Consider the following 13145-nt stretch of genomic DNA (forward strand, 5'->3'; position numbering starts at 1 on the left):
TTACCCACTGCTATTCTGTAAACAGATCCGTCCCCTATGGACTGGAAATCTCAACTTAGGGCAATGTGGAATAGCGGATTAACCACTGGATGTCCCTGGGACTGAATGGCAAAGCCTTAACATATCTGCAAGAGTATGTGAATCTCTCCTGGCCCAGGCATCTGCTAGCTCTGCTTGAATTCATCAGTCTTGGCACTGCTTCTAGTCGCCCTTTTCTATGCTGGCCTGTTGCTGTTTTTGTCCTTAGCAAAGCAGTGGGAGCTGCCTACCTTCTGAAGAAGGAGGCTAGTGAGAGCTAGCTAAGATACATACTCTCACCTACAGAGCAAACACTGGTAAAGGTGTAGGTAGGAGAAATCTGTGAGCTGGCCCCATATTCTGTGTCTATTCAGAAGAAGGTAGCTTCATCCCTTGCTCTCCTTGGCCCAAGTTTCCCTTGTGGGGTAGGATTTCCTGAAGGGCTGTGATGCAGCTGCTAGTAGTCCAAACCCTGATCAGTCCAAAGCCACTTCTGATTGGTGGTTGCTATTGTTCAGAGGCAGCATGAACAAGGAGGGTGTCTGTCCCGTGGGTGCAGGGGAGAACCAAGGCTAGTGGACCCCACACCAGCTTGTTCACACAGGCATGTGGAGCTCATTGTACTCATCTCGACCATCTTCATCAAAGTTTGGTTCTGCATCCTCGGAGTCCAGCTGCAGTTTGGAGAGGGGGTGGGGAAACAGGGAGAGGAAAAAGCAGCCATCAGACCTCAGAAGAGGTCTTTGACGTAGTGAAGGTTTGGGTATTTCTGGGAAAACTCGCTGACTGCTACTGTCCAGGCAGGTGACTTGCAAGATCCCATAACTATGTCATTAAAAGTCCCAATATTGTAATGGTGCTCACTTGACCAAATCAGACATGCACTCCTATCAGCCCCATACAGCAAAGTTTTAGGGTAATGGCTGAGTCAAGACTGGGGCTCCTAGCACAGCTACAGCTATCATGCAGTGAGATTTGCTTACCGCTTTGAGTTCTCTCTCGTCGAAGAAGCGAGGCAGCAGGAACCTGCGCAGTGGGACTGTCATGATTAGGACAAATGGGAAAGCCAGTGATGCTACAGTAGACTTCACCACCCACAGCAGCACTATGCAGGCTAACTGGGTGCACGTGAAGAGGTTCATCCGCCATGTTTTCACCTAGGAGACAAGCCAGCCAAGTGACGCACCCTCCTTTTTGACAGGTCATCTTGTAAACACTGTACCAGCCCCTGAAAACAATGTCCCTTTCTCTTCCAGGAAGCACTGTCACTCATAAACCAGTGTAGCATGGCTACCACAAAGTCGTCTTTTCCATCCTGTGCCAGCTCAGCAAGTCATTAAGTGGTCTCACCCACCACCACCTCCACCCATTCTCTCTACATTCAGCCACTTCTGGCCACCTCTACCACTCTCCTTACCTTGACAACATAGACATGATCAGGGTGGTGCTTGGATGGCATGAAGATGAGAAGGAGCCGCTCATAGAGCTGGATGCCAGTCAACGACGTCACACCCATATACAGAAAAATCCCAAACAGCACAGCCAGTGGGATCTGACGCAACACATTCCCCATCACTATCGACAGCCCTGCAAGAGTGGAACACAGTCTTACGTTCTCTTTCTCACATTCAAATGTACCCATACCTCATGATGATAACCTGGAACTATGCTCGCCAATGCCATCTATCTGTACCATTGTGCATACATCAGCCTGGCGCTTGTATGATATCATCATGTTTGAAGGGACAAAACATTCTGCTAGCCCACTGCCCTTTGTAGGAGCATGAGTCCTGATTCCTACACTGTTCAAACCACAAACAGAGGGAGCTGGTACACTAAACAAAGAGTAAATGCCTAAAGAGTGAATGAATCTAGAGAACTCAAGCAAAAATAGCTAAGACACACTCATCCACCTAAAGGAACAAGCTTTTCAGTATGGACCTCACCAACAAGGCCAGCGATGAGCGCTCCTGTCACGCGCTGCTCCTTCACTTCTTCAATCTTTGGCTTCTCACCGGGCGCAATCGCCTTGCTCATGACAGTGAGGGCATTGACATGGGTGATGGACCGGACAGTGGCAGCTGTAAGCCAAGGCAGCCCAAAAAGGGCACAGAGCCCTCCCATTGTACCAATGAGCAGCAGGTCCAGGTGGAAGCCTGATCCCTTCAGCAGCCTCCGTTCCTTCTTGCTGACAATCAGGCTGTAAAAAAAATACAGGGTAGTCACATTTTGTGTATGTTTGCAGTAGCTCTTCTTTGGGGTATGTGGGCAGTAAAGGGAACAGAGAACACTGCACAGGAAACAGCTGGGAACCCTCATTTGCATTACGGACAGCAGGCACAAGTGAAATTAAGAGCCTAGAAGACTACATAGGCTGGAAGAATCCAGCCCCTCGATTTTGTCTTCCAGTCCCATCTGCTTTTCCCAATGACAGTTTCAGCAACTCTTTAACATGTGCTCTGTGACAGATGCAGAATTAGCTGCTCCACAGAATGGAGGTCTGGCACTTACGTGGTAATCTGGGTCTCCATGAAAATAAGAATAAAGACCAGCAGAGCCGGAACGGCAGAGGCCAACATCATCCAGACAGGGAATGTCTGCTTGCTGCCTAAGGGATGGATGAACCAACCACGCTTGTCCGGGGCTGTGACTGACAGTACTGAAGGAACATTCAGCTTCTGTGGTGAGAGCACAAAATGTACAGGGAGAGCACAAAATGTACAGGGAGGGAAACCAAATCTTTGTTTTATTGGTGCAACAGATGTACTGTACACATATACACACCCTTAATACCAAACTGTACATTGTTTATATGCCTCCCCAGTAAGGCTGGAACGTTCTTGGAATATAATCCAAGGTTAGCCACTAGGCATCACATGGAGGGACTTGGCGTGGGGGAGCCTTTACCCAAATCAAAGTTCTGGTATTTTAAGAACCTTATATCATGTTAGATGATGCATCTCCCAGTCTAACACTGCCCAGTAGGCTTGCTGTACTGATCTTGACATTAATTGGTATCTCAGGTGATATAGGAATGTCCACAGGTATCTAACCCATTCCTCAACAACTTTGTGCGATGCTTTTGGGCCCAAGTATATATAAATCTTTGTGACTGATTCAATAAATACAGTGGTTGCATGAATACACCATAGCAAAGAAAAGTGTCAGAGTAGGAAATTATTACAACATGCAAATGGCCAAAGGGGCTGAGACAAACACCTGTTCAGTCAGTAGCAGTTGGTGTGAAGGTGCATTGGGTGGAGCAAGCCTGCCACCACAGAGGGGTCACCTGGAGGAAGAAGAGCCTTGTTGGCAGGCATTGGGAGTGAGTAGGGAGCAGTGAATAGGGAAGGCACTGTCAAACCACCCCGTAAACAAAAGTCTGCCTAGTAAATGTTGGAATGTGACGTCATCCCATGGGTCAGGAATGACCCGGTGCTTGCACAGGGGACCTTTACCTTTACCTTAGGGAACAGTGGTCTGGCTTGGTCAGCATTATGCCGGTGTGCACCTGATGACTGGCTAGCAGCCCCCAGCACAAGAATGGGCTGTTGATGTCAGCCAGAGTAATTAACTAGGCAATAAGCAGTGCTGAATAAAGCCCCACCACTGTTACTGCCTTGAAATGCCCAAGGGTAAGGGCACAGGTTCCTTTTCTCCCATCAGCAACAGTGGGTTCTATCTGCATGCACACCGTTGCTAAGGCTGCTGCTGTATTTGCTTATGTAAAAGGTGACCCACTGGTAATGTGTCTTTGGATGTTATAAATGAATGTGGGAAACCGTACATTCAGAAAACAAAGGCACAAAACAGAACGTCTTGCATAAGCAGATGAAAGAATTGACTACATTAACAGTTTACTGTGGGTCAGTATTTAATCAGAGCTCATGTGCAGCCTGGTCCTGTGTGCATGTTTGCCTGCAAGTTATCTGTCTATTTATTTAACATGTTGATTTACAGCTTTTCCTGAATAAACTCAAAGAGGTTTCCATATTCAAAATCTGCTACACAATAATTAAGTTGAAACAATAAGAAAAATAGAGAAAAAGAAATAAAAATAACAAAGAAGAAAGAAGAAGAAAAATAATTAACTTAAAACCAACATCTTAAAATGACTAAGGCCAAAATAAAACCACATTTAGCCAAAGGCCCTCCTACATAGCTCTGCTTTGCATTTCTTTCTGAATTAGGGACAGTACAGCCCTCAAATCACTTGGCAGCCCATCCCATAGGGTTGCCAATTCCGAGTTGGAAATTTCCCAGAAATCAGGATTTGAACTTGGGTCTCCCAGATCCTAGTCTGACACTCTAACCATTTCACCACTCTGACTCTCTCACCATGCAAACAGATGCCCCCGAGTGATTGCTCATCCCAAAGAGAAGGGTAACAGAGCCCAGCCCAACACCATGCCTCACAGCAGGGCCTGGACCTGGTTTATTTCCTGCTTGGCTGCCTTGCTTTATTCTAAACTTGATATTAACTGAGAAGGCAGGAGTGCAGGCATCCACATGCACAATGACAGGCTTAAAGTTCAAGCACCCTGAAAAACTGTGGCTGTCTCCCAGCTCTCATTGACACAGTACAGGTATGGGACATGCAGCACCTACCTGTGTATATGTATCAGTAATGGTGTAGTCTACCAGAACCATAACAAGGATGGAGATAGGGATCCCAAAATCACCAATGATTCGCCTTGCCTGCAAGGCAACCGTGGGAGAGGAAAGTGAGCCACTGGACTAGCTGGAGATGCTGCTGCAGGGCTCAGCCTCAGCCCCACCTGGGCTACACCCCAGCTCCCTTCCATTCCTCGAAGAATGGCTTATCATGGTAAAGAAAGGGTGACTCTCCCATAAAACTCCTTGTCAGGGGGACAGTGCAGCAACACCAGGTGTTTCAGATTATGGAAAGGTTTCTGGCTCATTTTTCTACCACTGTACCGCCAAACTCTGAAACTCTCCTGCTTACCTCATAGGTCACATCATATGGAGATGACAGGCCAGATTTAAAAGGATCTGAGGCTCCTGAAGAACCTTTGAGCAGAACGTAGCCTGTAGTGGCACTTGAGCCTCAAATTACTTATAATGACAGGTGGGACGTGAGCATCCCAAGTTTGTCTCCGGCTAAACTACCTGTTCAACAAGCTATAGGGCAGGGGTCCCCAATGTGGTGCCCATGGGCACCATGGTGCCAATCAACACATACCAAGTGCTTTTAGAAAGTAGGCAGGGCCAGGTGGGGCTTTTACCTAGCAGGGCTTCTTATTGGCTATGCAGATTTTTTTTTTTAATGTAGCTTTAGCAGTAGCTGCCACCACAACTCCACAGCCTTCTCTTGTCACTGAAGGTAAGCTGCAGCAGCCCTTTTGTGACTGGCTCAGTCCCCTCCCGCAGCAGCCATTTTTTACGACTGCACTCACCACTCTATATCAGAATTCCAATGGTGCCCACAGGCTCAGAAAAGTTTGGGGACCCCTGCTATAGAGGAAAGAGTGCATCAGAAATGTAACCCCACTTCCTAACCTACATACACGATACAAGAAGAACACACCATTTAACTGGATGTTTAGAACAGAGATGGCAGACACTCCCAGCCAAAAGGGTTATTTGGGGCCAGACCTCAGACTCACTTTTCCTCCCAGGAAACGGCTGTTCTTAAACTTGCGCATGAAGAAGGCGATGAAGAAGGTTCCCAACATGAGGATGAGGGACAGGAGGGCAGTATTTGGTTGCATCTGGGTGTCGAGGGATGTGGAATCAGCAGATAACATGCTGGCATTCAGAATACTCTGATTTGGTGGGTAGGACCTCAGCAGTGGGTGCTCTGTAAATATCTGGGAAATAGTGCAAAAAAGACACACCCATCCAGCTGAGGCAAAGGGATTTATAATCAATCCTATTCAGAGGTAGCAAGGGAGAAGGAGGAAGCAATAACTGGCCAAGAGCCACAAACCCACAATTTACCCGATAGCAGAAGTAGGCAAACAGTCAGACCTGTATTGCTGAGAAGGCTCACCTTGTAGAGCTTGTAGAATGTTTCATAGATGAAGATAAGGGAGATGAGGAAGGCAAAGATCTCCTGGGTGAAGGGGGAGATGTAGCGCACAAGGAAACTCCCTTCAGCAGCCACAATGGTGACAATGAAGACAATGAGCCACAGACCAATCCACACCCGGCCTGTCAGATATTCGATGCCCTGGCTATGGCAGAACTGAGGGTAAAAGACATAAGGGTATTGAGCATCCTTTCTCCTCTTTCATATCAGCTTTTTAGCCCATTTACAGTGAAATCCTAAGCAGAGTTACACCCTTCTAAGACTATTGACTACCATGGACTTAGAAGGTTGTAACTGCTTAGGACTGCACTGCTGGTAAACCTGCACAACCCAACAAGAGGAACATAACTCATTAAACCTATATTGTTGCCTGCCAGGTATTTAGCAAGTCATCTATTTTGACAATCCACAGTATAAATAAAAAACAGATAGTTTATAAAGACCTAGTAGGTTGCCATACATGGCTGGTGAGGTGCTTTTGGCTTGGTGGGTCAGAGCCATTATCAGCTCCATGGTTTGTAGGTGTTGGAGGCACCACACAGCCCAACAAGAAAGGAGTTTCATCAGGCTACATCCCCTGTGCAGTGAAATGCTTGTCCATATTACGTTTTGGTGCATTTGTATATTATCCACCCACCCCGCTTTCCTATATGTTGTATTCTAACATGGCATGAATACACTAGTAAATCATGCATTCCCCACTTCAGCTACCAAGATCACTTTGAGGTCCTTAAGTGACACTCTGTGCCCATGCCAGCAGAGGTATCAAGTATAGAGATAACAAGCAGCAGAAAGGAGCAGGGTTGGCCAAGGACAATTCCTTCTCTCCACCATCACAGTATGAGGCAGATGGTGTCTCCTTGATCAAAGTCATGCATGCAGCATCCATTATTAAAGAGAGAGCAACGTTCCCAACAAATTTAGTGGCCCTTTCTGGTCTGTGCATATAACACAAGATCATGACACTTACCAATTAGCCAAATATTCTTATCCTTGCATGTTGCAGCAGAGACCTGGCTTACCTGGGATTGGTGATGATATAACGAAGGAGTAAATAACCTCCTCACATTCTGGAGCACATTAAACCTCAAAGATTGTGATTTTACTTGTAAGCCACCTTGAGCATTCTTATTTCAACTGAACAACTGCATATAAATATTTTAAATAAAATAACGATGCCAATTTTAGTTACTTGAGCAATTTGTTAGCCTGCAAGAACAGCATGGGTGTAGAACAGAATGGTAAACCATTTGTATGAAGTGCTCCCATGTGGCTTGGAGCATGAACCTCTCATTTGCCACTGACACAGTTGAAATCACTTCAATGCAGGTGAGAGCCACTTCACACAAACAGCTTCTCACATTGTTCTACTTCCATGCTGATTATGACAGCAACCACCACACTCAAGTAATGTCTGAATTAGGCTAACCTCAAGGTGGACAAAAATATAGGTGCAGGGGTTTTTTGTGTGCGGTGGTACTCACCAGTACTGAGTACTGAGGGGGAGGGTTTCCAAGTCCTGAAAGGGAACTGGTGGATATCAATATAACCTTTTACATGAGTCCTGGCATTTTTTAAACCAAACAAACAAACAAGCAAGCAAACACTGGGCAACGCCATAGGGACACTTCAGCAACAATGTGGAACAACTGGTGGGACCTGTTCACAGGGAAGGGACCATGTAGAACAAAGCAGAATACTAGTTTACAGGTACCATACCTTGTAAAAAGCCTCCTCAAAGACCAGCAGGGGCCCTGAGAAGCCAATGACAAGGAGAGGCTGAGCGCTCAGCAGAGAAAAGAGCATGCCCAGTATTGAAGTAGAGATAATCAACTCCGAGACGCCCATGAGACCCTCTGTCTTCTCACCTGCAGAGAAAGAGCAATGTCTCTGGGACACCCTGCAAAGTGGCAGACAGAAACACACAGACACCACTGTTCCTGATGAATGAGGCTCGCCAGAGGGAACAGATCATCTCTCTTGTACAAAGGGTAGGGATTTAATCAATGCGAGCTTATGAACCACACTTACTTGGAATTCCTCGTTCATGGAGAATAATTGCAATACCCGATCCCCATCACGAATGGGGTTCAACGGGTTACCTGCACCTGTCGGCATAGGGTAGACACACACTGAGCCAGTCAGTGTAGCACGCGTGCAGCCCCCAGACATCTACTGAGAAGGAGTTTCTCCTTGCCCAGGCAACTAAAATCAAAACAATTTCCTGATGATGGGCAGACAGACTATTGAACTTCTTTGAGGAGAGAGACACTTTAATGCTGGGGAATCTCTAGCATATATCCACAGAATAAATTTCTGCACAGACCCCATACACTCCATTACAGTCCCCAGCAAGTGATGGGAGATATCTCCTAGCTGCAGTGAATTCTCTGATGATTTAAGTACTGTCATGCCAAGCAGAAGAATTAGGGCTCTTCTTGGCTGCTCTACCCATAGGGACTAGAAGCATCAATGCCTGTAGATTTTCTGACCTGGGATTAGCTTCAATCTGCCCCTGTCCCAGCCCTGAAAGAGGGCAGCATGACTGAACTTGCTGCAGGAAGCATGCCACAGGAAATGGCAAATGCCTTTTGTGCAGCACTTCCCTAGCTCTTGGTAGGCCACCACAGTATCAGACAGAAGAACAGAAGCTTGCTGTTTATGTTTTGCGTTGACCAGCTCCTTGTGCTTGGAGGATGCTTAAAAAGTACTAAATACCCCAAAACATTCACAGGGGAATTGTGGGGCCAACTGTACCTAAAAAAAGAATGTTCTCCAAGGTGAATTCCACTCTCTCTTTCAGCATTACAGTTCATTTTGCCACCCAAAGGATCCTTAGGGAGCAGGGGATCAAGTTCAAGGAACACATACGTGATTTCCACACCCAATTACCCACACCCAATCTTTAAGAAGAAGAGTTGGTTTTTATATGCCGACTTTCTCTACCACTTAAGGGAGACTCAAACCGGCTTACAATCACCTTCCCTTCCCCTCCCTACAAGAGACACCCTGTGAGGTGGGTGGGCTGGGAGAGCTCCAACAGAGCTGTAACTTGCCCAAGGCTTCGTGTGTAGGAGTGGGGAAACCAACCCAGTTCACCAGATTAGCCTCCGCCGCTCATGTGGAGGAGTGGGGAATCAAACCCGGTTCTCCAGATCAGACTCCACCGCTCCAAACCACCGCTCTTAACCACTACACCACACTGGCTCCTAGTTTCCCTCACTGCTAAAAAAAATCCTTCTCCCAGCCCCTGTTGGCCAAGGAACAGTTAGCACTATGCACTGGTTTCTGCTACCAAGGCTATTCCCTGCCAGCATGTGAGCAGTGCTGCTCATGCAAAGCTGTCAGCCCCAGAAAGGAGGGGGGAGGTCTGGAATAAAACAGCACAGAGATGCTCCCCTACTCAGTGGTTGTACCACATTTAAGGCTCCTGGGTTGTCTGCTTGGAGATATTCCATTTTAGCAATATAGGGAGTTGCTGTTAACAACAATAACAATAAAGTGCTCCTATCAGGGTGGGTCCAGTCATCCTCCAAGGAAAGTCTCTCTAACTCGGCTCTTCTGTTGGAGGAAGGCTTCGAACTTTTCTTGATGGAGTGGAAGGATGGGGGGGGGCAGGATCCACTCAGGGTTGCCAACTCCAGACTGGGAAATTCCTGGAGATTTGAGGGTGAATCCTGTGAAGGGCAGGATTTGGGGAGAGGAGGGACCTCAACAGGGTCTAATACTATACAGTCCATTCTCCAAAGCAGCCATTTTCTCCAGGGGAACTGATCTACAGAGATCAGTTATAATTCGGACATCTCTGAACCCCACCCAGAGGTTGGGAACCCTAGATCCACTCAACTCACTGCCATAGAGAAAAGGCCCGTGACAGCCATTCTTCCCACATGCACAGAATGGAAAGCCTCAGAGCCAGGCAAAATGGGATGGGATGCAGCCAAACTCATCTGGACACAGCAAGAGCCAAACTCAGCCCGGCCACTTGGCCAGCGTGGGCACAGGCACAGATGAACCAGTCTCAGCTACTAAGCTAGCACAGGCACAGGCAGAAACTGAACTAACTCCACCCACCTACCCGGCCAGCGTAGGCAGGAAGGAACCCACTTGAGCAGAGAATGGGGAGGGGGGAGGAGGAGGGGTACTTGTTACCTAGCAGTCCCCCAAAGGTGATGGCAGGAGAGAGAGCAGCAAAGTAGATGAACAGCACGGCTGCGAGGCACTGGCTGTGCAGGGCATCTCTGATGTCACTCAGATACTTGGGGTACCTGCGCTTTATGTCCCGCACCAAACCGCCAAAGAAAATGCCAGTGCGTTCGAGAGGATCATCCTCCTCCTCACCCTCTTCTTCCTCCTCAGCCTTAACCTCACACAACTCTGGAAAGACATGAACAGCATGGCAGTGGAACAGGGGAGGGAGAAAGAAGGAAGTAGAAATCAGCATCTTTTACACAGAAGACCAGTTCAACCAGTCAGGTGGCCATATCTCAGTTCCTCTGACTTACCTACAGCACCTTTCCGAAAGTCCCACTCAACCTGCACTGTGTCTTTTTTGAGCTAAGGCAGGGATAACACATAGTTTTCATAAACCCTTACCCACCCTACCCAGGGCATGAACTAGGAACTCTGAGTGCAAAAGGCAGGGAAAGAAGAGACCTTTGGCTTCCTGGACTTGACCTTCTTTGGTAGTCTTCTGCTGGTCTCGCTCTTTCCTCTTTCGCAGTAGCTCCTTCTGGAATGTGGCGATTGACTTCAGCAAACCCTTTCCCTCCATCTCTGAGGGGGGGATGACGATACTACAGTCAAGGAACTCGTTGATGGCATTGAGCAGGTCCTGGCGGTCATCTGCCATGTAAGCAGCTTTATGGAAATGCTGTCAGCCAATGAGGGGGGGGGGAGGAGGAGGAGGAGGAGAAGGAGAAGAAGAGTTGGTTTTTATATGCCAACTTTCTCTACCACTTAAGGCAGAGTCAAACCGGCTTACAATCACCTTCCCTCCCCTTCCCCACAACAGACACCCTGTGAGGTGGGTGAGGCTGAGAGAGCATGACTTTCCCAAGGTCACCCAGCTAGCCTTGTGTGTAGGAGTGGGGAAACAAATCCAGTTCACCAGATTAGCCTCTGCTGCTCATGTGGAGGAGTGGGCAATCAAACCCAGTTCTCCAGATCAGACTCCACCGCACCAAACCACCGCTCTTAACCACTATACCACGCTGGTCAGTGAGCAGGGATAGTTCTAGGTTTTGGGGGCCCTGGAGAGTGCCTACGCCCCCCTCCCCTGCCTGCCCACTGTTACATTGCCCATTCATACCTCCTTCCCATCCACCTCCCTGTGTGCTCCTTCCCCGCCACCACCCACCTGTACATCCCTCCCCCAACTTGCTCACAAGCCCTTTCACCATCTGAGCTCCCAACCAAACACACTCCCTCCCCCCTGTGGTACTGAGTAGAGCAGGTGGCCAAGAGTGTGGGTTGCGGGAGGGGTTGCAAGCGAGTGAGTGGGAGGCAGCAGCAGTGGGGCCCTGCCAGACATCCTGGGCCTGATGATGTTAGCCTTGTCAGTAAGACAGTAGCTTCGTCTGTCCCCTGTCCCTGGTAAATCACTATCTCAGTTATGCCTTTCTGGGAGATTTTGAGGACAGCCACTTAAAAGTTTATTACTGCCAGCATTTGTCTACTGCAGTTGCCCTTCTTTCAGTCTTCAAGAGCCTCTGGAAGTAAGATCTGATAATTTTGACTCCATTTCATATGCGCATAGCTGTACATACGATCTGACACCATCTAGTGTACAGCCTGATATTTCACAGGCTGCAGCTGATGAGGATCCTTTTTGAAACGTACGATGTATTATATTTTTCTGGTATATCTTTAGCAAAAAGAATACCCTCTTTGTTTTAATCCAAGTGACTTCCCCCCTTCAGTTATCTAAAAACCAATTGCCCGTGCACTGCTTCCTTTCTGTCCCACTAATAACTACCTAAATGTTGCTGAATGTGTTTGGATTGACTTATTCTATAAGTACAACTGGATCTACTGTGAGATTAAATATTCTAACAGACATCCCTTTTTAAGAAAGAAAAAGAAAATTGCTATGATCAGGTTACTAGAACACCTACGTCAGAAGTAAATAAACAAACTGTTTAGAAGGAAGAGTCATCAGGAATGCATAGCAGTGGAGAGAACATACTCAGACTTGTAACGAAAGCCAGGATGTAACAAGTGCACGGTGGCTGTTCCTTTTGTCATCTGTGACATGCTGGAGGGAGTAAAACAGCTGGGCTCTTGAGCTGTTCTAGGCTTTTGTAAGGACATGTCCACAACTCTCTTTCTTTTGTTCTACACATGTATGAGAAGTGTAACGCTGGAGATCCCATTGAATGAAAGTGTGGCATAAATATATTTTCTATAAATAAATCCCTGCATCTGCTAGGGGAGGACAAGTGTAGGCCAAACAGAAATCATTACCAGAGGAAAATGGCTAGAGGCAGAGGGATGAGAGCTCACGTTAGGAACACTGGGTCAAGAGCCTGACCGCAGCTGGCTCAAGGCTCGGCTTATGCAACTGACCGATCCTGCCACTAAGGTTCTGACAGGACACCTAGTGCCTCTGTTGCTGAGTGCCCTTGTGTGGCTTATTGGGCTAATAAAAGCCCCATGTTGGAGATCTGGTTCTCCTAACAAGTTTTATGTTTCATAGCATGGTGAATGGGGGTCCATGGAAACCTGATAATTCATTTAGTTTCATATTGTTATGCTACCATATTGTTAGCACATTTCTATAGTTATATGATTCCGTCCTTATATAATTCCGTCCATTCTTATAAAAAGGCCATGAAAGTGAATCTCCATCAACTTCCACAAAGTTTCAGCTGTGCAGATGAGTCAAAGACTGAGCTAACTGAAAGATTGTGTGAAGCTAAGAATATCCCCCCCACACACACACTTCTGCCTTCCAACAGTACTTAGCACCTCAGTTGTGAGATGAGGAGCAGAATAGCCAAAAATGGGTATCTAGGAAAATCTGGGAAGGATGCCAACTAGACTAATGAATCAAGCCAGAAGGAATCACATAGAA

The 13145-nt window shown here is 47.2% G+C and overlaps 1 protein-coding gene across 3 annotated transcripts in view; it reads right to left on the bottom strand.

The window, feature by feature from the left end:
* Nucleotides 1-614: 614 nt before the first annotated feature.
* SLC4A3 (solute carrier family 4 member 3) overlaps nucleotides 615-13145 on the bottom strand; it is a 57715-nt gene continuing 45184 nt past the window's right edge. For 2 of the 3 annotated variants that reach the window (XM_056850770.1, XM_056850768.1), the window contains 11 exons: nucleotides 10727-10943; nucleotides 10223-10447; nucleotides 7790-7938; nucleotides 6032-6226; nucleotides 5646-5849; nucleotides 4627-4716; nucleotides 2530-2696; nucleotides 1965-2218; nucleotides 1436-1605; nucleotides 1002-1175; nucleotides 615-692 (listed from right to left, as the gene is read on the bottom strand). In XM_056850770.1, the coding sequence (XP_056706748.1) occupies nucleotides 615-692; nucleotides 1002-1175; nucleotides 1436-1605; nucleotides 1965-2218; nucleotides 2530-2696; nucleotides 4627-4716; nucleotides 5646-5849; nucleotides 6032-6226; nucleotides 7790-7938; nucleotides 10223-10447; nucleotides 10727-10943 (1923 nt within the window). The remainder of the gene's footprint in view (nucleotides 693-1001; nucleotides 1176-1435; nucleotides 1606-1964; nucleotides 2219-2529; nucleotides 2697-4626; nucleotides 4717-5645; nucleotides 5850-6031; nucleotides 6227-7789; nucleotides 7939-10222; nucleotides 10448-10726; nucleotides 10944-13145) is intronic. The other variant, XM_056850769.1, reaches the window with a different exon arrangement.

Source organism: Euleptes europaea, chromosome 6 (assembly GCF_029931775.1).
Source record: "Euleptes europaea isolate rEulEur1 chromosome 6, rEulEur1.hap1, whole genome shotgun sequence".
Classification (NCBI taxonomy): domain Eukaryota; kingdom Metazoa; phylum Chordata; class Lepidosauria; order Squamata; family Sphaerodactylidae; genus Euleptes; species Euleptes europaea.